Source organism: Drosophila subpulchrella, chromosome 2R (assembly GCF_014743375.2).
Source record: "Drosophila subpulchrella strain 33 F10 #4 breed RU33 chromosome 2R, RU_Dsub_v1.1 Primary Assembly, whole genome shotgun sequence".
Taxonomy (NCBI): domain Eukaryota; kingdom Metazoa; phylum Arthropoda; class Insecta; order Diptera; family Drosophilidae; genus Drosophila; species Drosophila subpulchrella.
The window spans coordinates 21071180-21095991 of record NC_050611.1 but is presented as its reverse complement, the minus strand read 5'-3'; the positions used below and the strand labels follow the sequence as shown (position 1 = coordinate 21095991).

Here is a 24812-nt window from a genome sequence, read left to right as displayed (position 1 = left end):
TTAAATCAAAGAATATTGTCTGAAATTGTTTTGCTGCCACACAATTCTATTGATCGATTTGTTAGCATTTAATTTATATTTTGTTTACATTTTACCCCCTCAGCAATTAACAATAATTGCTGCTGCGTGGGTACCTGCAATCCGGTCTGATCTGATCTGGGTTGGTACATATTTCAGTTTGTTTTCTAACATTTTGCCACGCGTCGGCGTTTTTTAATTTAGTTGATCTTCGATGCCCAACCGACACGCCCATTTCCTCTTTTGTAATTTATGTAAGTCTCGAATGGCGTGCACAAAATATTTCAAATAAATTTCTATGGCGGAAACATTTATTTTGACGGGGGAAGAGGCTGTTTTCGGGACACGCGTCCCATGTCAGTTTTCAAAAATGAAATTAAAAATAGCCAAAAGTGAGCAACAAGTGTCGCACAAAGGCGACGATCAATTGGTGGCATCAATTTCGGGCCTCAACAAAGGCGAAACCTGTCACCTCAAGAGGGCGCCCACGCAGACCGGACTTCCTGCCCCTGCCATCTGAACTTTTGGAGTACTACTACCCCTCTAAACCGGGCAGCCAGAAAGATTCGGCTCAAACCGGGTTGCCAAAAATCGAATGAAATAAGTTAAAATTCACCTTTTCGTGACGCAGACGCAGCTCCTCCGACTGCGCAGTCGCCGCCGACATCGCCGCAGCGCCGAGCGAAGGTGGAGCGTTCCCACTTGGCGGCGGCTCATTCGCTACGCGCTCGTCGAACCGCCGAGACGTTCCAAATCGCTGCCGCCCTCGTCGCGGGTGTGAGAAGTTACCTTCCAAAAAGAAACATAAATGTGTAAAATTATTGGGGAGAAAACCTGATTTCTTATAAAAGCGTTGCACTTTCAACCGCCGATCTAAGCAGTTCTTATCGAATTGAGGTGGCGCCTGCAAACGATTTTTACCACCAGCATTTCCGATTTACCCCTCGCGATTGTATGTGCTTTTGTGTTATAATATGATATGATATGGAGTGAATTAATCCATCGTTCAGCCACCTAAGCGGTTTTCATTGAGTGCACATTGCGGAATTTCAATTACTTAGCCACTCGATAGGAAAGGAGCGCACTTCAAGGTAATTTCCAAGCAAACAAAATACGGGTGAAACAGTAACTCGATTCCCCATGGATTCCGTTGATTTGAGAGCGATAAGTTAAATGGCATATTATTAGCCAATTATTTAGTCACCAGCAATAACATCATCATCATGAATTGTTCATTAGCAGGTTTTTCAGTATCGATAAGGTAAACATTCGACCTGAAATACATGGCAGAGTAAATGGGTGGAAACCCTAGCTATAGGAAAGTAAACAGAACCTTGTTTTAACAACCAACTGGTTCTCAAGCAAAGATCGTAATGTTTTTGCTTTAAACTGTTCCAAAGGTGGGAACAAATAATAGATGATAGATGATTCTTCAAGCAAAAACTTGTATTCTTATTATCCAACCTTTTGCTTCTCTAATAATCTCCATATTTCTTAATCATCTACTCATAATAAATATATATCCATATACTTCCCAGACATACTTATCTTAGTATTAGATTTAAGTTATCGAAGAAGAGTTAAATAAATATTGTAGTCCCGTTATAAAATTAATGCGCAAAATATCCGTATATTTATAGAGCACTCATATCGGAATCTCCTCGGTTCCCATGGCATATCCAAGGCTCATATTATGTTTACATCTTGATATTCCGAACCCAAGCCAACCGCAGCGATAAAGTTCTTTTTTTTCACTCTTTCCCCACTATTATGTATTTTATCTAGCAGATAAGATATGACCGTGCTCATATGTACATATATCTCTAGGTTATATGGCAGACATGCTCCAATTTCGCGCAGAAACTTTTGATGTGTCCGAACTTTTTGATGGGTTTCTTTGTTTGGTCAAAAGTTGGCATGCAATGGGCCAATCAATGGGGCAGCACCCTTTTCTGCATGTGTTCCCCTGCTCGGTCAGATAAAAAGTTTGGAGCCTCCTATGTGCATTTCTCGCCATGGCAACCTGCCCGCCAGCCGGTCACAACAAGTATTATATATGGAAGTCCACCACTCCGGGCGGAGTTGTTTGCCACCCAACAACAATGGCAACCCCCTGTCCAACCCAACAACCACCCAAGTGGGAGGACATTTGTTCCAGCGAGTGGCCAGCTGGGTGCGGCTTTAATGTCTGGCGTCATTATACCATTATAGCCCATGTTTCTCCAGAACTTTCGCTGCTCCTTTCAGTGTTTAATCGATAGAACCCGAAACGAGTGCGGGAAACTCTGGTTTTGCCCATTTTCATGGCTTTTTCCTCACTTTGCCATTTGTGTGCTAATTGCAGATCGAGGCTAAGTAACTGATTTTGAAGGGGGGCTCGGTACTTCGGAATGGCCCCTGGGATGGGGACTCCTCTGTGGAGGCGGAGACCCAGTCAAACCCACTGTCAAACATTTGTTTTGAGCTCGTTAAGTTTGCTGTTAATTATCGCTTGGAATTTCGCGACGCAGTACCGAAATGTATTTACTTGGCAGGTGAATACCTCATGAATAGCTTATGTGGAAAGATCAACAAAGTATTAGCCGGAAGTATGGAGGCTTTTAATGAGCTGTAACACTTAAAAATGGGACAAGTAAGAGCTGTAAATAGTAGATCCCGACTTGGTTTCTAAAAAGTGTCTATATATGAAGCAGTTTATATTAAGTTTATAAGTGGTAAAGTAAAAACGTTAACATTTCAAAGGTTTTAAATGATCACATACTATTTAACCATGTTGTAACACACCAATATGAAACACGTAAGATTGTTAAAGCTATAAATATCATATCCCGACTAGGCTAACAAAAACTGTAGTAAGTAAGCTACAGGTTTTGTCTATTAATGAGTAGTCTAAATCGAGATGAGCAGAGGAAGACTAAAACCTTTTAATTTTGAGAGGTGTATTTTAAATTAAAATGTTTAATCAAATACAAAATCTTTGCTTCAGGTTTTTGTGAACTTTCCTGTACCAAGAGTTATTAGTAAACGATTTATTTCTTGTAATTTACTACTCAGTAAGCAATCCTAACTAAAGTCTACACACAATCTTCCCAAGTTTATTAACAAATGCAATACCAACCCTCATTATTTGCCTCGAAATTAATTAATTAACTTCCCTTCACTTCCCAATACCCCTGGTATTTTTTTGGGAAAAGCAAAAAACGCAAGCCTACGGGTATTTCACAGTCGGTAAGCTATTTGCCATGCATATTTGCAACGCTCCAAAAAGTCCAATAAACGGCAATCACAGCGGCAGCAGAAAATGCTTTTCCATTGCCTTTGGATATGGCAAAAGATTTGCATAAAAAGCACATATGTACTACGTACAGATGGGAACTCAAGTGATGTGCAAGTACACCGCAATTAACATCAAACTCGAGTGGTTTACATGCGATTGTTGTATTGACAAAGTCTCTAGTTTGTTGTCGGTTCTAGAAATTTGAAATTGAGATCCGATCCGAGCACGCCCCTCTGAAGCTCTGAAAATGTGCCTCGTTTTGTTTCAAGATTCTGACTCTGGGTAACCTTCACACAAGCACCAGACTGGAGTGACGTGTTGACGACTTCTAAACAGACTCACCAAGCTCAGATGATTGCCAAATGACATCAGCACGTCTAACAAAGCAAAAAATCAGAATAGCCCGACTGTGACTACGTTTTACGGCTTTCTTCTGGCCCAGCGAAAGCTTTAAAATTGGCCAAAACGATGCCTTAATTATGAAAACCTAACGATTCCCTTGATTATCATGTGTGGTTAATCGGTTTTTGGTTTCTGGCAATTTGAGTGCAACTTTGCACGCTAATAGTGCGGTTTTGAGGGTGGCGGGTTTCACATTTCCCTGCTTGCAATCAATAAGTCAGGTAAAGTGCTGACAAATTGCCCGACAAAGCAGCTGCAGAGTGGAAAACAACATTAATTGATTCCACTGAAAGGCAAATGCTCATGTCGATCGATTAACTCAATTAACCAATTAGATTTCAAATGCCCAAGCTATGCAAATAGAGATCTATATAGTATGAATAATGATAATACCGCTTTAATAGATACTACTATACTAATTTTATAGATACTATTAAAGTGAGTTTACAAATAGGTAATAGTTTTTAAAATTATATAGGGAAATTCTAAGCAACAGACTTAGAAGGAAATAGGATAGGTATTAAAAATGAGGGCAAAGTTTTGGAACCTTAACAAGTAGGGTTAAAAACATGTAAAAATGGAACCTTTAAAGTGGGCTATGAAAAAGGTAAGCCTAAGGTTCTAGATGTTTAGCAGGGAAATATCTCAATCTCAAAATCAAAAGTTACATATCTATGCCTTATTAATTAAACAACTTGAAGAAATTTCACACAAGTGTTACCCCTTAAAAAGAAGATTTATCAGCTCTCCAAATAAAAGGATCAACATTTGTTGACTCTTCTCCAACTGCACTTACCAAGCAGCAACTGATAAAAGGGAACAACACACATGTTCGATAAGGAACCCCTTCCCCAGACCCAGAGATCTGTGTAAACTGACACCTTTTCAGAACCAGATTGGAACCCATGCGACCTTCACCTGCAACAAGAGAATCCACTCATTCTGAGCCCATGTCTTTGTTACTGTGCCAAATCGAAAGTGATGCATATACATAGTATGTCTACGAGAGTGCGTTTGTAACAGCCAGTTCTGAAGGTGAGCCTGTCCGAATGGAACGACAGTGTTGCACTTGTTAGGCCCCAGACTTGGGCACTTTAAGACTCGGAGGCGACTCGCGACAGCTGTCACAGCTTTAAAGAAATTCCAAAGTGGAAACCCGAGACAGAGCTTTTGTTTTTGTTTACATTGCCTCTGGTTCGATGCTCTCGTTCTAGTTTAAACCTTTGTGCTATTTTCGTAACTACTGACTATCCGAAACTTAGTTCAAGAAACTCCCATCGATTTGCCATCATTTAAATTGAAATGTGTGAGCTTTAAGCTTGAAATTTCAAAGCGTGGGAGCTGCATAAATGATATATATATGAAGTAAGATCAAGATAAAGTTCGTCAACGTCTTGGAATGACTTGAGTGGGTGGCAAAAAGTGATGATGAAGATGATAATGTGGCTGGGACAATGATAAATAAATAAATTAGCTTTATATGGAAACCAGTTTGAAAGAGTCACAGCACGACTGTGTTTTTTGGTTATTTTAATAACACACTTATAGCTTAATATCAACGAATGTACAGGCACGAAGTCCCAATAACTGAAATCTCAAATGCCATTACTCACTTGATTTCCCGGATGGATTCAGAGCACGTCCTCAACCGCTCAGCAGCCCTATCCCAATATGGTCAGAGTGACTGTTCCAAGTCACTTCATATGCATAAGAGAATATATCGAACCCGAGAGGGAGCGGCAAACCTTTCAACTCGCATTATGCACAATAATCTTACATAAATTTTGAGGCCTTATCTATGCGTAGAGCCCGTCGGAAAACTGGTAAATTGGTTGGGGTGCAGGGGCATAAATTAACTCGGGAACATGTAAAAATCGAAACAAGTTTATCGCCCCAAGTGAGCCCAACAATTACCCAACAACAAACTTGTTCTATATATCTTGAGAAGTCTGTCGACGTCTATTAAGATTTATAGATTTAGTTGTCGCCTAACATAGATATAGACAAGCGTGTTAGATTAGCTTATCGGGATGTATAAAGACATCTTCAGGTCGGAGAAAACATTGTTCGGTTAGTCCAGTCGAGTGTGGGTTGAAATGGCAGCTTATTATAATGACTATCTGATTGCTAATGAGTTTGTTATTATAATAGATTTGGCCTTGGTTGTTTCTAATGAGAAGGGGTTGAAAATTATTGATCATCATAATAATATTTCTAATATTTTGATTCATTCCCTCTATTTTCGTTCAGTTTTTTTAGATATACCCCCATAAAAAAGTTTCTCTCTCAAGACCTTTGATGTGCGATTTTCGAACTTAAAAATTCCGCAATTTGTAAGAGAGATGATGCTCACACACAAAAGATCTTCAATTGCTTTTAATGTTCACTTTCATTTCGCAATTAAGAGGGGCCGAGCAAAAGTTTGGTTCTCGTGTTTTTGGTTTTTAGTCTCGTTTCAACTGCGCAACAAACCGGGAGACATCGCGAATTGAAAGCAAACTTTACTGGCTGAAACGAAAATTTAACGGTAATTAATTGGCTTATTAGGAAAACCAATTCAATCACCCTTACTCTCACTCGGTTTCCCCTTTTTTGCGATTGCGTGAGCCAAGCCCCAAAGCAAAAAACAGCAATCTAAGTTTAGACGATTTCATCATATTCTCTGAAATTCGTTGTGGACTTTTGCAAATTAGCTAATATGAGCTTTGCCTCAATGGTGAATGTTTGGTTGGTATTTCAGTTTTGTTTGAGCGTCACAGAAGTAGTTATAATCAATAGATAAAACAAACCAACAGATTATGCCGGTTTTTCTTATGTCAACTTGATTTTACAGAACAAAAACTTAAGAGAATAAGATTCTCCTAAGCTATTCTGTCTTTAAGGAGGGTTTGAGGTTTTTATTATTATGATAAGGTGCTTATATTTTTCTGTAAGATCAAAACATGTTTTTGTGGTTTTTAAGAGCCCATGTCTAGTTATAATGAAATATCTCCCACTCTCCCGAACAAGTTGCTTAAAATTCATATCTCACGCTCTGACCTTTTGCAGATCTTCATAGAAACCAACGACAACGAACTTTAAAGGGGCGTACAAGGGGGAACCCAGCGCCAAACTCCAATTGCACCTCTCGGATATCCAACAGCGATTGCAGACTATAATTTTGGGTCCGCCAACCGCCGCATTTCCATAGGATTTTGGTGGAAACTTGGGACTAACAAAGCGAATTTCAAATGTGAACCAATCATACAATAAAAACGCGAAAAACCGAAAATAGCGTGCATGAAAAAAAGATATTGTGAAAACAACAAAAGAAACATTAGGCAAAACTGTTTCCAAAGCCTTTTTGTATTATTTTTTGAAAGTGCAGTGAAAACGAAATATGATTAATTAGCAATGCGGCAAAATCATTAATGAATATTAAGTAAAGCATTTGAAAAAAAACACGAGCAAAACGGGAAAAGCTAAGAAAAAACTTGCATGTGAAGCAAAAGAGAGTTTGGCGCGCTTTTAAACGCCGGCAAGTAAACCCGCGTTCGCGTTTTAACTTATCCACTTACCGGAAGAGTGATAGCCAAACTAAAAGCAAGTTCGTTGCATAAATTTCGCCGGCGGAGTGTGTGGTGTCCATGTGAAAATGGCCACTTCGGATCAGAGCAGAAGGCCCCTGGAGCCGATCTTCATCGCCACCCCGCCGCCCACGCCCCTGCTGCACCTCCACAGCTCCATAACGCGCACCACAACGCCCCGCGAAATGCCCACCATGTACCACTTCGATTTTGGTAAGCCATTATTGAGGCCCTTCAGCCAATTACAACTGTAAACAACCCTATAGGGTTAAGAGCTTGTCAATCGATTCCATACACAAACAAAAATTAATTCGATCTTAACAACGAGCTTATAGCACTTGATTACATTTCGACAGTTAGTTGAAAACCAAGAACAAATAGGGAAATATGTATATTAAATCAAAACAAATATGTTTCTAGATCGACATTTTATAAAGCCGACATATTAGCAAGTGTCATATGATCATAACTATGATACTGCTGTTAAGAAATGAGCTATATTTCATGATTCATTGCCTTTGAGGTCAGGAAAACTATTATTCCTTTAATAGGGTCCCATTGATCTTTCTTCAGATTTGTATATTATATAAATAACTGGTTTTAATATACTTTATTTTTTTGTTTTTAAGCATATTACAATTTATCCATAATAGCAATCGAAGTTTAAATCATTTTTGTATGTATTATGTGAAACACTTTAACATTTCAGTATAATTATATATTCCCAATTAATCTTATCGTGTTTTTCTCTGTGCAGTTTTGTAAAAATGCATACAATATGAATGCAAACAATGTGCGGCTAATTCAAATACTCAAATATTCATGCAACTTCCGCGCAGGCGCACAAGATGCCCCGAAAAGCACTTGGCATGCAGCCCCAGGCAAAGAAACTCCAGCTGTGTTAGAGGAAGTGTTTAGGAAACCACTTAAGGCCAATAAACCAGGGGGGGAAAAAGGGGGCGATTTGAATTTATAATGAACCCAATGAGGCATGAAGTCATTTTTTATGACCAACTTAACATGGTATTCAAATTGAAAAGCAGAGAGCAAGCTAAGGCTATAAAATATTTTTGTAAAAACCCATAAAATTGTGTAGTGTGCGAGATTTTTAAGGAATTATCCGCCGGATATAGAAAATAATAAAGAACACGTTCATGGATATGTAAAGTACAGAAGTTAAGGAGAATACAGGAAATCACATTAAAAAGTAACATAAATAATTTTATAGTCATTATTAAATAAACAAACGGATGTGAAAAAAACTTTGAACCACCAAAAAAAAAACTACAGATATAAGCAGTTATTTTTCAAGCTCCTTTCAACAAAAGAAACCGCTTCAATAAAACAAAAACCCAGCTTTCTATCGCCCAAAGGCCCCCAGATGACATCAGTTATTATTGCAAATACTATATAGTATGTTTTGTTTTGCAAAAAATAAAACAGAAAACGCACAAAAAGCTTTTAACCAAATCAAACACAGAAAACGTGGAAGGCATTTTAAAAAACTGCAAGCAAACACAAAAAACAGAAGCCAAGCAATTGACAACAACAACAACTGACATATCTATGTCAATTTCCATTTGCAGTAAACAGCTAATGAACCCAAAAACACACAAAATATCAAATAAATTTTAATTAAATTAAAGACAAGCCCAAAAACAAGAAATTCAACTAAAATGGAAACCAAAGTGTCTTTTGCGCAGTAATCAAGAATAATTCAATTAAAGATTGACAGAAGCAAAAAGCTAAGCTCGAGTTATGGCTACTTATAGGCCATATTTATAGGGCAGATAAATATGCCAGCTGGCTGACAGAAATCGGGCGTTGCGACGGATTTCCAATCCGTTTTAGCCATGTCAGTCACGTCTGGCCGGCAGATTTGCGTGCCAGTTTTAACAAGTTTCCGATAGTGCTAGCAAATAAGTTCGAAGCACTACGAGTATTCCATTGTCGCCCTGCCAACTGACAGTAATGGCCAGTCTTAATAAATATGGCCTAAACGAGCGTCAGTTGGCGGCATTTGACCCACTTCCCTCTGCCCACTCGAAAATGACTTACCCCTCTCTGAATCCGCCGCTAATCCGCTGAATTTCCTTGACATTGAACCACATTTAGGCGGCACAAGCTGTTTACGAATCTCATACAAAGATAGAATTCATTCCAAAGTCAAAATCAAGTTTTGTATTGGCATTTCATACAAAGGTGTTAATTGTGACTCGCTAAAACCTGTTTTTAAACTCTTTTGCAAGTCACTTTTCTGTTTGGGATGAGTTCTGCCATTGACAAATTTTTTACACTGATGAATTGCAGTTTTCCAATTAAAATACCATTTGAAGTGGCTACAAATCTATGGCCACAATTATTTGCTAACAAACTTTGAAAATAATCTGCTGAAAGCCGGCTAATTCCAAAAAGCTTGATAAAGCTTTGAAATGTAGCTCTCAACAGTGTTGCCGTGCGGAAGGTATACTACTACTTTTTGGTTTTTCGTAGTATAAAGATTTTGAATTTAGAAAAATAATTATAATAAGAAACAAAATTCTAATAGAGAACAATTATAATTAAATATATTTGTATCAAGCTAGAGAAATAGTTAAAAGCGTTAAAAGATAGTGTTAAACAGAATTAAATATATTTGTATCGACTTATATAAAAGTTGAAATATCTTCTAGAGTTTCAAACCCTTAAAGTGTTAACTACGCTTAATTTTAATCTTAATTAATCTTTTATTTTACTTTAATGCAAATCGATTATAAAACTAATCATTTTATTCGCCTTCCACACATGAAATCACTTAACCCTTTCAAATTTTAATTTGATTTGCTGAAATACATTTGGAGCCCAGGCGCCTCCCAAATTGAATTGCTAATCGTTTGGCTTCACCTATCGATCGAATGTGCTCCGAATCCAATGGGAAATTACCTACCTCAATTAACGGCCCAGTTCTCCTCACACTCCCCAATGCAAAACAAAAGTTGGAAATGCCGAAGACACACAAAATCGAATTGGATACAAACACAAAAGTATTTCACACTTTCTAAAAGGCAATCAGCACTGCCAGCAACAAACAAATCAACTTCAATTTGTTGCAACAACATTTGGAACTCACTGAGTTACAAACAGAACCGAAGACAGAAACAAAAAAACAGAGGGAAAATTGTGCAATCTGCAAAATGCGTTCGAGGGAAGCAAACTTAAACTTTCAGAAAAAAAACAGAAACATCCAGCGCCAATGAACTGAAATGGTTTCATTAGATGATAGAGGGGCGATAGGGGGACCCATGGGCGACTGACGACTGGAAGAAATAGAACTTAATTAGTGGAAAATCGACGGCCCTATGTTGTTGATATGTGAAGTGTGTTCTGGCTGGCAGAGGGAGAAGGAACATAGCTCGATTGGAAAGAGAGGGGCAGGTGAAGATTCAGGGACCTCGGAAATGTCGCCAAGTGCGCAGTATCGAAAAAGTCCCTAATATACTAGCGCCATATTTATAGATCTTGGGAGCAAATTCCTGATGAGTATTAAAACACATCTGAACTTGGTCTTACGAGAATTTCAAATTTTATCCATCAACTTAATGCACTCTTATGTGCTTAACACTTTAATATTTTAATATATTTGTAAATAGACAATCACTAAGTCATTGCGGAACTTTTGGAATATAGGTATAGCACCCATCTGAATTAAAAAAAAAATCGGCTATCATTTTTATTTGTATAAGCTTAATTATATTTTGGAATACAAAATATTATATAATATTATCATTATGATATTACATACAGATCCTCCTTGAAACCCCAAAGAAACTAAAATTTTGTGATTAAATGATCTATCCACAATCTAACATCTTTAAACTCCCATATTTGTAGCAGTGCATAGGAAACATAAAATTTTAAGTTCACTTTGAAAATATAGTTTTTCGGTCGTGTCGCCGCCTTGCCCCCAAAACGCCATCCGCACATCATCTAGATTCTAGAACTTTGACTATTTATAAGCACGCGCCCCTTTCGAGCACACGCATTTCCTGAGGGCTTCATGCTGCACCGTGAAAATCGCCAGAGCGAGGTATATGCAACAGCGACCATATGCAACTGCAACAGAATTTCTATTTTCGTTGGCGCTCTCGAAGCGTGACAATTATAAGAGATTATCCAAGACTCAAAGTCGCGACGCGTGGGCGACCACAAACGATGCCGCCTACACCCCAAAGGAAAACCACCCATATACCACCCGCCACCCTCCACCTTTCAAGGGAAAGTTGTTGGTTCGATAAACAAGATATAAATATCATAACTAAGGTTGGGTCGGGACTCAAGTTCATGACTTCTACACATAATTCTCCTTCGCCTTTGGCACGTGCGAAAATCGAACTTTGGGTCTTGTGTCAAGGCAACTTGCATAAGAGAGATCCCCTGCCCGATGACGTCAGCGGATGCTGCAACATATATACACAGATTTATAGCCCCAACAAATGGGGATCGTTTGGCTGAGCGATACTCAAAAGTGCAAAGTTGACGAAGGCGAAAATCGAATATGGAATGCCCTGCAAAGAACTGACACACTATAAAGTCTAAAGATCCCCTAAAACTGAGCTTAAATTATAGTCATTTAAGCATTTTTTTCTTACTATGCGATATTAAGAAAGTGCGAGCAAGTCACAGCATTTATAGAGATCGACTCGGCTAGTGATCCGGATCAAAAATACATATAGTTTATGGGGTCGGAAACGCTTCCTTCATAATTTTCGACAAATCTATAATACCCTTTTACTCTACGATAGAGTTTAAAAATTTATAAGATGTTTTTTAGGTAATAAGAGTAAATTTTCTGACTTGACTTGGATGGATTGGAGTCACAATTTGCATAACCTTAACCAAGATCCCGGCAAAAATAGTTGCAGTTCCTAACGATATTATAAATTTATATTGCCAATATGGCTTCATCTGAAGAAGATTGGAAAAAATCAGGTCATAGCTGATTTATTTTATTGTCATTCAATAACTATTTTTTTTAACATAGAACTGTTCTAAAGACATAACATCCAAGTGTTAATCGTAAAACCGATGTATTTGATATTCAATCAGGACCTGGTACACATTATAGGATAAATAAACAATTAGGTTTTACTAAACAATAGATCTTATAACTATCAAAAGCTTTATTCTCGTCTCAAAGAACATTTTCCCGATTAGGAGACCCTCTTTCCAAGGCATGACATTAAATCTCCATAGCAAACCGATTCCCCCAGCTGTGGTGCCCGTGTTTTATTTAACTTCCACCGAAAGTGTCTCCAACTCTGCGGCCAGCTGTTTATTTATGTGAAGCGCCTGCAACTCGCCGCATGTTGCTGAGGTCGCCAAATGTTGCGTCTACCTTTTTTGGCACACTTATGCAACGGCGGCAGCGGCGGTAAGTGGATGTTGTTCATGCCCCAAAAGTGGACATAATTGCACATGTGTGGGGGCAACACCCAGATTCCCATTCGCCCAGGAAATGGGCTCTCTTTTGAAGTCGCTTAGAGTCAACTGATTGACTGCGGGATGAGGGTGGGGTGAGCGGGTGGGAATTCAATTTGGAAACGGCAGTGGGATAGACGTTCCTTCAGAGACTGAATAATGCCCAAGTAGTCGAGGGTTCAGCAACATTTGACGTCGCCAGCGGCGGCGGCTTTAAATAAATCAGCCGTAAAGACAGGGGGAACCCGCCAGTAGACAACTGAGATCCGGCGAGAATCGTGGCCTTTGTAGATGCCAGCGTACACCCACACTCGGGCCAAAACTGGAGTGCAACTATTTTTAATGCCATGCAAAAAAGTCGCTCACACGGGCAACATGTTGCTGCGGGAGCTTTGTGTTGCTGGCGGGTGTCTGCCGTTGCCGCCGTTCAGTTGAGCACGAGAAGCCGGCGCGTGAAGTTCCCTCGAAGTTGCAAGTGGTTCGGTGAAATGGATTCATACGCAGCGTATAGAAGTGAATAGATCCGAAATAAATCATATATAAATCCGAAATAAACCGCCTCACAATGAGCAAGAAGATGTGGCAAAAGATCTTCAAATCCAAATCGCAGAAGCCGCAGCCTCTGGGCAAAATCAACAAGCGACACAGTCGCATCGTTTATGAGGAGTACCAGCAATTAAACGATCTGCTCGCCGGTGAAAATGGGCAGCTCAATTTCAGCAATGAAAAGGAAAATGAGCATGAAAATGGAAATGGGAATGGAAATGGGCCCGTCTGTGGAAATGGAAATGGCAGCAGCAGCAGCAACAGCAACAGCAACAGCAACAGCAACAGCAACATCAACGTTTTCGAGCAGCAGCCGCTGCAAAGTTCTTTCAACTCGTTGGAGTTTAGTGAGGCGCATCAGCTGCAGCATCTGCAGCAGCCAAAGCAGCAGCAGCAACAGCTGTCAACGTTTTCGCGCGTTCGCAACACATTTTCCCTCAGAAGAAACAGCAAAAAGCTGGCCCATGTTAAGCCAAGTGAGTCGGATAAGTCGGATGAGGCAGCAGCAGCCATCGCAGATGAAGCATCAGCCACGTTAACTAACAATAAGCCAGGCAATCAGCGGCAACGCATCGTAATTGTTGTCAATAAGATCGATGTGGCCACTAACAGTCCGTCTAATCATTTGCATGCCAATCCCACAGCAAAAACAACAGCAGCACCAATTAAATCAAGTAATTTTCAATGCTAATTAACAACTAATTTCTGCTAAATGCACCGTTTCCATCGTTTCCACCCAAATTGCTCTGTGGTGAAAGCTGTGGGGGAAATTCCAGCCAGCTAAACCGCCTGCCACCCACATCTGCTCCAATTGTCTAATCTCCCCTCCATGGTGACCTCTTGGTTGACTCCTTCTGCTTATCAATTCCCAGCTAGAAAATGATGTCACCTTCGGTTTTCCTCCATGGAACTCAAAAACAAAGCTTTGATTAAGCGGTCTATGTTTGGTTAATTGCGATGATAGTAATTATTAAGTCTTGGATTGAACTTTTTTAGTGACTCAAGAGACGAATTATAAATAGAATAATAGAGGTCTAGAATAATCCCCAAATCCAGAAAAAATGTCTAATGATTTTTAAATTAGTTGACCATGAATCATTGGAAATGATTAGCTTATAGTTCATAAGTTTCTGTGACTAACTTTTCAATTCTAAAAACCCTTTTTTTCTAGCTCAGTAATATTCTGTGGTTTTTGTTGTTATGTAGCCTAAAATGCGATAAAAAAGAGCTCTTTGTTATTATTAAAATGACTTAAAAATGCTAAATTTAAATTGAAAGGGGTTGTAAAGATAAAACATTAATTACATATAGTTATGTATTATTGTCTTTCCTTTTCAACTTATTTACTAGATGAGCCAAATCTGTGTTAGAAACAGAATTCCAAACTCAAACAGTATTTTTTTGTTTTTAAGTTTTGGTGCTTATACCTATACCTTCTTTTTGGACCACATAAAAACTAAATTCCGAACTTAAGTCCAGTTTTTTCCTCCAAGTGCAAACCTGTCTGGTTCCCAGCTTACCCGTTCCAAGGTGCCAGATCCTCGGCTTTGGTTTCCATGGCCATTCTTCTCGGGTGTCAAAGAGTTGAGAGTTCAAAGCGTAGCCAAGAACCTGAAAGCAGCCTCGTCTGGGAACAGGGAAACTGTTTGTATTACACTTTTAGCATATTGCACACACGACCGCATTTATGGGCCCACTGGAGACTTAAGTGGCTTATGGAGATTGCCCAACCACCAGCCAGTCAGTCGCAGAGACAACAAAATATGGAAATGCCTAAGACTAGACAGCAACTAACAAAATAGAGAGATGGGCTAGGGATTGGGCAAGCAGAACGACCATATTCGACTGGATTTAAAGTGGCATTCATCACTCGCCTCAATGGCTTTCAACTTTTGATCTAGTAAACTCTTGACCATTTGAGGAAATCCCTTGGCTCCATCGCTCGGGATCTGCTAAAGATCCGATCGGAATGGTGGGTAGGGGACCTGCTGTTTTTATTTTTAAATATCTCAAGTGGATGCACATAATGCATGTGCATATATCTCATTCTCATATTCGGAGGAGCATCATTAACGCAAGACAGATGGATAGACAGATAGTACAACTCACCCACTTCTCATCGCTGTGTGGATTGTGTATGTTTGTGAATATTATGCGTAACACACGACTTTGCATTGATTTCAATGGAAATGAGACGACACAGAGCTCTCAAGAAGTTGCGGAAACTCTGCTGCTCATGTCTGTGCGTGTCGCTGATTGATGTAATCGCCTTCTGACTGCCAGTTCGCGGGTGCTAGCTCCCCCATTATAATTGGATTTCCTCCGTCTCTGTGATTAAGTAGTGGCCGCCTCCATTGATGCTTCTAATTATCATTCCCCAATGCCCACACAATGTAGCGGGAGATTGGTTTTTGCAGCACAGTTATAGTCAGTCTACTTCTAGCCCCACAATTAATGAGCAGAACGAGCAGAAAAGTATAGTCATCACGGTAACGATAGGCAAAGTCCTTTTATTTTTGAGCTGGAAAGCGTTACCATAAGGAATTTTAAATTAGCTACAAAGAATCGCTGAAGTAATAGCAGCTGCTCGGCATAAACAAACCGAAAAGGGTGAAGGTGCAAATTTAGTTTTCCTGCTAATAAAATGGATTGCAACCCAAAACTAGTTTTTTAACGCTAGCATGTGGAATGTTTTCTGATTTCTTCATTGTTAATAGCGAATGGGTTAGGAATGACAGTTCCATTCAGTACAAATTGAATTGGAACTATTGTGGGCCAACTCCTTCCCGCCTTTTTCTAGCGCATGTACTTCTTATGGGAAAAAACCACTGAAGGGAAACCCCCTCTGTGTGAACAGGTTGTTAGCAACATTATATTTTAATATTAAAAAATAATTATATCAAAAAGCAGAAAAGAAAACCCTTACCAAAATTTACCCAAATATAAATATTTCCAGAATTCTTAAGCAATAAAAGTAAACTAACTTAAAATATGAACATCAAGAAAATAGATCAAAAGTACTGCAATCGTGGGCCGACGTTGGCAGAACCACCTGCCATCCAAGAGATACCAGATATTTGATCTTCGAGATACAATTCCCGCCCACGTTTCAAAAACCCAAGAGTTTTGGCGGAGACCAGATGCCCAAATTGGACATAACTACATTTCATCAGTCTGCGACGAGGAGATTAATAACAATTTATAGGCTGATCGCCAAAGACGAACCGAAATAATAGCTATACATTTTTGTGGGACTGGGACTGCTCCATTGTCTCTGCGTTTTTGGGGAATTTATTAGTGGGGCAGACAATTTGTCGCCTGAAAAAACAATCGACCATGAATCTGCCAACAAATGTTTTTCACTTGGCTGGCAGCCATTTTCTCGGGAAAGTGACTGGGATTTTCCTAGTGCCGAACTTTCCCTGCAGAAGCCAAGCCCTTTTATTTTGGACATGGGGTTTACCAAGTTCCCAGCTACACAGAAAGAAAAAACAATATTATTTAAGAATATCATTTAGCAATAGCTAACTCGTATATTTTTAAGTCATCTTTCGAATAAAATATTTTGTTCTAAATTTGTTTGAATTTGAGACCCTGAACCAGGTTATTTTATTTTGGTCCTTAGTGTCTACCAAAAAAAATATTATAAATAATAAAAAAAAAAATGTATAATTATAGAAATTTGACACATTTTTTAGGATAAGGGTAATTGTCTTATCTTCTTAAATTTTCATTTACATTAACATTTACAAACTAAAAAATTCGTCGTGATCCAATTTTTACATCTCTTGATTTAAATATGATTTTATAAATCGACTCCCAGTTTGCTACTCCTCTCCTTTCCGTTGTTGTTTCGTTAACGTTGAGAAATACTCTATTTTATACCCCTCACCTTATCTAACAAACATTGCCAAAGTGCTCGTAGCTAACTGAAACCCAGTCGAAACTCGGTTCTCAATATATATTTCTCTTCATCCATTTGACACAGCAACAAGCAGCACCACGGATCCCGAGGCGGAAGAACCGATGCGGGGCGCGGGGGATGACCCGCTGCCCCCGCCGCCACTGACCTCCGGCTCGTCCCTTCCGGTGCCGGAGTACGTTCCGGAGCAGACCAAGCAGCTGACCCCCTGCCCCTGCTGCAGCCGCACCTTCGTCGTGGACGCCCTGCGCAAGCACGTCGTCATCTGCGAGAAGTCCTCCAAGAAGCGCAAGATCTTCGATTCCTCGAGACAGCGCCGCGACGGAACCGCTCTGTCCACCTACGTGCTGCCCAAGAACTTTGGCCTCCCCAATGCGGAACGCACGGCGGGATTGCCCTCTCCTCCGACCTCCAGTCGCGAGGCCATGACCACATCGGTGAATGCTGCGCCACCAGAGGTGAGTACTTGGCAAGACATATGTGTGTAGGTATTCTATGGGTCGACAGCTTTATAAATATAGATAAGCGTAGGCTCTTCATTGTAGATATCATAAACCTCTATTAAATTAAAAAACTGGATGGTATCGAAAACTTTTTTATGTAACAGGCATACAAGATATGCATTTTCAATAGCCAAATATTCCAACATGGTAATATTTCAATATCATGTTTAAAAAAATGAATGACTGAAACGTAGAATGTGGCTAAAAATAATTGTAGTAATGGTAAAATATAAAGTTCTATATTTTCAATACCATTTACGAGTATTATCAATATCAAAGAAAATAAATCTATTACAATTATAATTAAGTAAAAACAATATCTTGGAGAAATATTCTCACAATATGGTATATATTTCAAAGATAAGTAGCTTAGGGTTTTATTATTATTTTATAACAGTCATAATCTTAATCTCCCAACTAATCACTAAGAGATAAACTGCTCCAACTTTATCTTTAATCTCAATCCCTTCCAGCCGGTGAACTCTCCTCAGCCAGTTCGTCGCAAGTCGCAGTCCGAAGTGGTTCGCTCCACTGCCCGCGCCTCTCTGCGCAAGGCGGCCTCCACACTCTCCTCCAACTCGGCGTCAGAGGCTCCAGCTGGGCCACCTGCTGCTCCGGCTGCTCCCCCGGTCCGCGAGAGATCGCTGGCCAGGCGGATCAAGGCACCCGCCTGCGATCGCTGCCCCCACTGCGAACGCACCTTCAATCCAAAGGCCTTCGACCGCCACGTGGAGTGGTGCAAGGAGAAGGCCATCCTGAACAACATCAAGTCCACCAATAGCCAGGAGACCAGCAAGGCCAAGGAGCGCCTGGAGGCCAGGAAGCAGTACAAGCCTCCGAATCTGAAGTAAGCCTGGATTCAGTTGACACATTCCGATCTTTGTTAATTCACACTCTTGTTTCGTTTCTTGTTCCCATTTTATTTGCTTATATTTATTCAACTGCGATGTTTGACAGGACTAAGAGATCTCTGGCCCGGGACAAGTACTCTGGAAACCACGAGGAGCTCCTGGAGGCGGGAGAGATCGCGGCACCCAAGCCAAGTATGATGTCCCTTTCGATGACCTCGTCCGTGCACAGTGACAAGTGAGTAGAAGGTTCTATACAGATCTCTTTAGATCCCAAAACCAGATAGTTAGTCCTAACCCCCGATGCTCTTCTGGTCGTCGTTGATTAGTTCCGTAATCCCGTAAAGCGTAATCCGTAACCATTTGACAGCCACCTTAGAAACCGTCGTTTAGTTCCAACACACTGTAGTTAGTCCTTCGATCAGCGATCGTCACTCATCCTCCTCGAAATGATCCTCAGCACACAAACTCAAGTTGCAAGACCCCGAACCTCGGCAGGATCAGGAGGAGGAGGAGGTCGTGGCAAAGCGAACTCATCGGTCACCCAGAACCAGGTGAGCCTGTACCAAGAGGACCCCCCATCCTCACCACCTCCAAGGGAACGCGCCTTAGTGCGTCCCTCCAAGCGATCCAAGCCAGAATCCTGCAGCGAAATCGACGATACCATGGAGCGACTCAGGACTGGAGATGCCCTCCAGTTGGCCAAGCTCGACTGCGTGGAGGCGCCAGTTCTTCGACCAGCCGGACGCCGCAGGAGCGGATGCAAAGTTGATAAAATCGATGTGGGTGATAAGGAGATCAGCCTGCCCCATCTTCCACAAGTAACCATGACTTTCGACGAGCTCAATGGGTTGATCAAGCGCAAAGGTATGGGTATTCCGGTTTGAGATTGGGAAATCTCTTCGAGACCCCTTCCACTCTTATAAGTGGCATGCAGTCCTCCAATTAACGTGAGACACTGCATCTTGTAAGATCTAAGAACCCGGAACCATTTCATGATCGTTAATTAGTGCGCGCTTTTGGAAGATCAGCGATGCATTAAGTCAAGGCGTTGTTCGGGGCAAGTGCATCTATTTGGATTTTTAATATGTTTTAGAGTTTTAGGTAGAGAAGTCAAGGGTATCCAAGTAGAAACATAATTGCTAGGGAGTTTGGGTTTAAGGGCTATTTAAATTAGTTATTTCTTTTATAAAAAACATAATTATTATATAAAGACCAAAAAAGATTAGATTAATCATTATTCAGATTTAAAAAAGCTTTGAGAATGTTTGCATACAGGATAATTGCTAGGATATGGCAGAAGAACGCTGATTACTTCGGTGCAAGACAGAGTAAATGTTAAAATTTAAAAGATCGAAAGAATCAATCCCAATCCAGCTATAAAAAATTAATCAACAAATCTTCAAAAGTATGTTTTCTATTATAACTATTCTAAAAAAGGTATAGAGGGTAAATTGGATATAGTTAGACTCAGTTCAAAGTAGAATTATTTCCCATAAGCAATATAAACCTCCGAATGCTTAGGCTTTCCCCTAAGTAAAACTCAGGCTAACCCAAGTCCCCTACATCCCATCCTCCATGCTGCTTCCTTCAAGGCGGCAAGCCCATCTGCAATGTGGAGATGGATGACCAGGAAATCGCTGGTCTGGCCTCCAAACACCGCTCCTCCAAGTCGCTGGTGCGACAGGCACGTCGTCGCATTTGCACCACGGAGAATCCCAATCTGGAGTTCAGAGCTTTGCAACAGGGTTCGGTGGTGTCTAAGGACGTCCAGTTTGCATCCCTGGACTCCAGTTTGGTGCCCCTGCAGCGAATGCAACGCAAGGTGTACTCTGGATCCGAGGAGGATTCCCCGAGGGCGGAGATCCAGATCAAACTGGAGGCCACAACCATGCGCACAGTGCGCCGGCCCACAAAGAGATCAGGTCAGGTTGCCCAAATGAACAGCAACTCGGAACCTATGCGAGCTTTGCCCATGCCAGGATTAAGGCAGAGTCTGGAGGCCATTAATCAGTCCATGGGGCAGACGGTTCTCCCAAAACTAGAGCTGGGTAACGAGAGGGAGGAATACGAAACGGAGGAGACAGATGAACCTGATAACTATACCAGTGATCTGGAGGATGAGTATGAAGAGAAGGAGGACCCTATAATGCGAGTTGCCAAACTACTCGAGCTCGCCAAGTCGATGTCCAAGAAGAATGCTGAATTGAAGCAGGAAATACAAATTGAAGAAGAGGAGCACGAGCAGGAGCAGGAGCAGGAGCAGGAGGAGGACGAGGACGAGGACGAGGAGGAAGAGGAGGAGGAAAAGGAAGAGGAAGAGGAGCGTCCCCTGAAGCTGCCTCCTTTGACCAAACAGAATAGCAACGTCAGTCGTCGTCTGGTGCTCCTTGAGCAGGATGAGAATGGCACCATGTATATCAAGTCTGCTCCTAATTCTAAGCGCCGTTCGAATAGGTTTGTATCCCAGATATCAGTCAAGTAATCCCTACCAATCCTCCCCAGACGACAGCCAGACAGAGCACAAATGGGTGGTTTCTTATAAACTAACTTTACAACTATTCTTAAACCATTACAATCTCTTTTTGAACAGCGGCCTGGGGGACAAATACGATCCCTTCCTCTCGGCCAAGCGACAGCTGGAGGAGCTCTGCTCGCCCAGCACGCCGCCGCCGGAGGAGGAGGTGACCGCCACCACCACAACTACAAACACTACCATCAGAACACCAAAAACACCTACACCCAGTATAGCCATGACCACTTCTTTGACCACGTCGACGATTAAGCCAGCGCAGATTGCCCAGAAGACCACGCCGGGCTCCAATTTCCGACGCACTTCATCGCTTAGGGGTCCCCGTCGCACGCCCATGCTAAACAGTCGCCCCCTGTTCGCCACCAACTATCGCCCCACCATTCAACGGGGTCTCTCCGATGAGGGTCCCATCTCCACCAACTTCCTGAAACCCGAGGAGTTCGACGAGATGCCAGTGAGGGCAGCCTGCGGCAATGATTTCCACAGTCCGCGGGTGGTGCGTCGGGATACGAGTGCCTCCAACCGCAAGCAGCTGCTCAAGCTGCCAGTGGGCTCAGGGAGCAACGAACCGTCATCCCAGGCCGGACGCAATGTGGCCAAGACGGACTCCCTGGCCGTGTTCCTCAAGTACGAGCACGAGCTGGAGCAGCTAAATGCCAAGGCGGCGGAGCTGGCAGCCGCCAGTCAGTTGACCAGCAAGGAGCAGAAGGACAAGAGCAACACGCTGAGTAAGCAGAACTCGGCCAAGAGCCTGGGACAGAGCACTCCCACGCAGTTGCCTCCATTGACTCCAACGACGGTGCCGAAATCGCCAAGTGGTGCGGTCAAGGAGGTGGCCAGCTATCCACCGGTGGCCACTCCCTTGCGACTGGAGCCCATCAGTAGTAAGCCAGTGATGAACATGAATCCTCCAGCTCCTCTCACACCCATAAAGCTGGAGAGCATCTTTGGTCCCAGGAGGGAAACGACTTTTGGGTCGGGAGGACCAGTTACAGCAACACTTCCAGGCGACTACATAGATCCCAAGCTGATAAACGCCTGCGATAATCTGCATGTCAACAGCGGCATATCCTCGGACGCCAGCTCCACGCCCCAGCAGTTGTCCCAGAGCCGCAGCCGGAGCAGCTCCCAGTCCACCATCACCCACGAACGCAGGCAATCCGGCGAGGCCAGGAACCTGCTGAAGCGCAAGATGCGACTGGGACGCAACCAGTTTCTGTACGACGCTTCTCCCGAAGATGCGGACGCCTCCTCGGGCTGCTCGGCGGACGACGAGGCCAACCGCTCCTCCATGGAGTACGACGAGCAGTGCTGGCAGCAGCAGCAGAAGCAGCTGCTGGCCAATCCGCTGCCGCTGGTCATGCCCATGGTGCACAACGCCATGCCCACCTTCGACGACTTCGACTTCGAGGAGTTCCTCTCCTCATTCGAGAACGAGAATGAGGACGAGCAATTCCCGCTGTTCAAGGACTGTCGCGAGTTCCTCATGAATCGCTCGACGAGCAGACAACGCTCGTTCCAGAAAGCGACTTCGACGCCACAGACGACAGTCACAGCCACACAGCTCAGCGCACAGCCACACGGTCTCCAGTCCAAGATTAAAGACAATCACCACGCCCACAGGTCTCAACAGGATCCCAAGATGCCCGAAGAGCGACTGCAGCGCCAGCAGTCGAATGCCTCGAGGGCCAGCAGCCAGGAGGAGAAGCAGAGCCGCCTGGAGTTGGAGAAGCGGGCAGCCGCCGAGGAGCACCAGCAGAAGCGGGAGATCTTTATCAGCATTGAGACGGAGACCAATGCCCAGGGCCGCTCGCCCATTTCGCCCGAGTCACTGCGCCACATGGTCGGCAACGCCCAGACGCCCATCGATGTGCTGCACATTGAGAACGGAATCGAGCCGGAGCACGCCAGGTTCAGCAAGATCAGCGACACGGAGGATGCCTGCGACGAGCCCGGGGATCGGGCCAGCCAGGCCACCAATCGACTGGCCCCATCCTCGAGCGGCTCCGCTTTGGCGCCCAACGTGCAGCTGAACAATGCCAAGAACCTGATTCAGCAGATGCAAAGCGATTTCCGGCAGATGGGCGAGGAGGCCAGTGTCTCCATGCGGCGCATGCTCATTGTGGGCAACAATGGCGGACGAGCAGGCGAGGAGTTCAGGGATGCAAATCCAGGGGGTCCAGGTCAGGGTCAGGGTCAGCAGCCGCATCATCAGGTTAAGGCCAACTCTCCACTGACGCCTTCGCCCTCGGCGGACTCGGATGAGCTGAGCAGTCTGGATGGCTATCCCATGTCCTCGTCGCACGGTTCACGTCGCGGAGCCAGCTCCAAGCTGAGCTCGGATTCGGCATATGGAAGGTAAGGTCACCTAGAAATGGTAATATGTAATATATTAATATAAATTCTCTTATAATACCAATTGCAGTAGCAACTCACCTTATAGCTTGTCGCGACAGCGCTCCACGGAACTTCAAACGGGGTCACCTCGTGGCCAGGGACTCCTGCGTCCGCATACAGCCAGTGCCAAGCTCCCCGGCTGCATGATGGATGCCTCCACGCAGGCCCAAACCGACTATGGAACTCTAAAGGCTCGCCAGCGGCTCTTTGCCCCAGACTTTGGGAACAACAATGGGGCAGGTTCCGAGTCCTGCAGCAGTGGATCCGACCACTCCTTTGCAGCGCAGCCGAATCCGCAACAGCAGCAGCAGCAGGAGACGAGCAACTACAACTACCAGCAGCAGCAGCAGCAACAGGAGACCGGCAACTACAACTACCAGCAGCAACAGCAGCAGCAGCAGGAGCAGGAGCAGGCCCAATCCCCACCAGCTTACAACAACAACAACAACAACGACAACAACAACAGCGTACCGATGACACCCACCACATCTGAGCACTCCCTGAAGAGCAACTCATCCACGAGCGAAAGTAAAAAGATGTCGAACTTCTGCTATGAATGTGGCTCGAAGTTCATCATTAAGAGCGCCAAATTCTGCATGGACTGCGGTGTTAAGCGGGTGAAACTGTAGATTAACTCCACGTAGCCATTGTTTTTTCGTAGCTCACACCTTTCACAAATCACAGAAATCCTCGAAATCGGAACACGGAACACTATAACCCGGAAGACACTCGCCCCCAAGACGAAGACGACTGTCTGGATCGATCTTAAGGGGTCCAAAATATATACCAAATGTAGTTGTTAAACGCAGCAGTTTACTGATATCGTTAACTCCGCTTACAAACAGAAAAATAATAATAATATATTTTTAATACGAACCAAAACATGCAAAACAAAGGTTTTATGTCGAACAAACTTTAATTAATCGAACTAAACTTGGCATTTCTCTCGTAAACATATTTTCTCATCTTCGATTGCTTAAAAAAAACGAAAAAGCGAACAAAAAACGCAACTCAACGTAAACAAATAAACACTTTAACAAAGTTGTTGATTAACAAAGACTGAACGAATTTAAACGGTAGAGCGTTGAAAAAAGTATATATATGGATTATGTAACGTGACAAGAGCGATTCTATTTTTAAACATTTTTCAAAAACCTAACGCAGCAACTCCATTGTATTTGTATTTTGTAATCGTTTTACTAATTATATAGACACTTCTTAAATATATATATATATAATACGATAATGCGCATTCACATCGATTTGGTTGATTAAAAAACTTGGTTTAAAACGTCGAAGTTGTCTAACATTCATGAGAACTCATACGTTTGGATTTGGTTGGT

At 42.6% G+C, this 24812-nt stretch overlaps 1 protein-coding gene across 9 annotated transcripts; it reads left to right on the top strand.

Annotated features, from left to right (window-relative positions):
• The first annotated feature begins 783 nt into the window (after window positions 1-783).
• On the top strand, window positions 784-24715 carry LOC119552181 (apoptotic chromatin condensation inducer in the nucleus). Of its 9 annotated transcripts, XM_037862025.1 has the most exons (10): window positions 784-1109; window positions 6746-7476; window positions 17255-17646; window positions 18165-18538; window positions 18649-18777; window positions 19000-19406; window positions 20135-20996; window positions 22696-23430; window positions 23498-24094; window positions 24154-24715. In XM_037862025.1, the coding sequence occupies exons 2-10, from the start codon at window positions 7332-7334 to the stop codon at window positions 24236-24238; spliced, it is 3726 nt and encodes a 1241-aa protein (XP_037717953.1). In that variant the 5' UTR covers window positions 784-1109; window positions 6746-7331; the 3' UTR covers window positions 24239-24715. The 9 variants fall into 9 exon arrangements, with proteins under 9 accessions (XP_037717953.1, XP_037717950.1, XP_037717951.1 ...); XM_037862020.1 differs by lacking the exons at window positions 784-1109; window positions 6746-7476 and adding an exon at window positions 13171-13940; XM_037862021.1 differs by lacking the exons at window positions 784-1109; window positions 6746-7476 and adding an exon at window positions 13173-13742.
• Window positions 24716-24812: the final 97 nt, after the last annotated feature.

Bases quoted from the DNA above. Each gene is read 5' to 3' on its own strand.
- LOC119552181 (XM_037862026.1), top strand. From the start codon at position 13,286: ATGAGCAAGAAGATGTGGCAAAAGATCTTCAAATCCAAATCGCAGAAG. The intron at 17,647-18,164 runs GTGAGTACTTGG...AATCCCTTCCAG, and splicing joins TGAATGCTGCGCCACCAGAG to CCGGTGAACTCTCCTCAGCC. The intron at 20,997-21,132 runs GTTTGTATCCCA...CTTTTTGAACAG, and splicing joins TCTAAGCGCCGTTCGAATAG to CGGCCTGGGGGACAAATACG.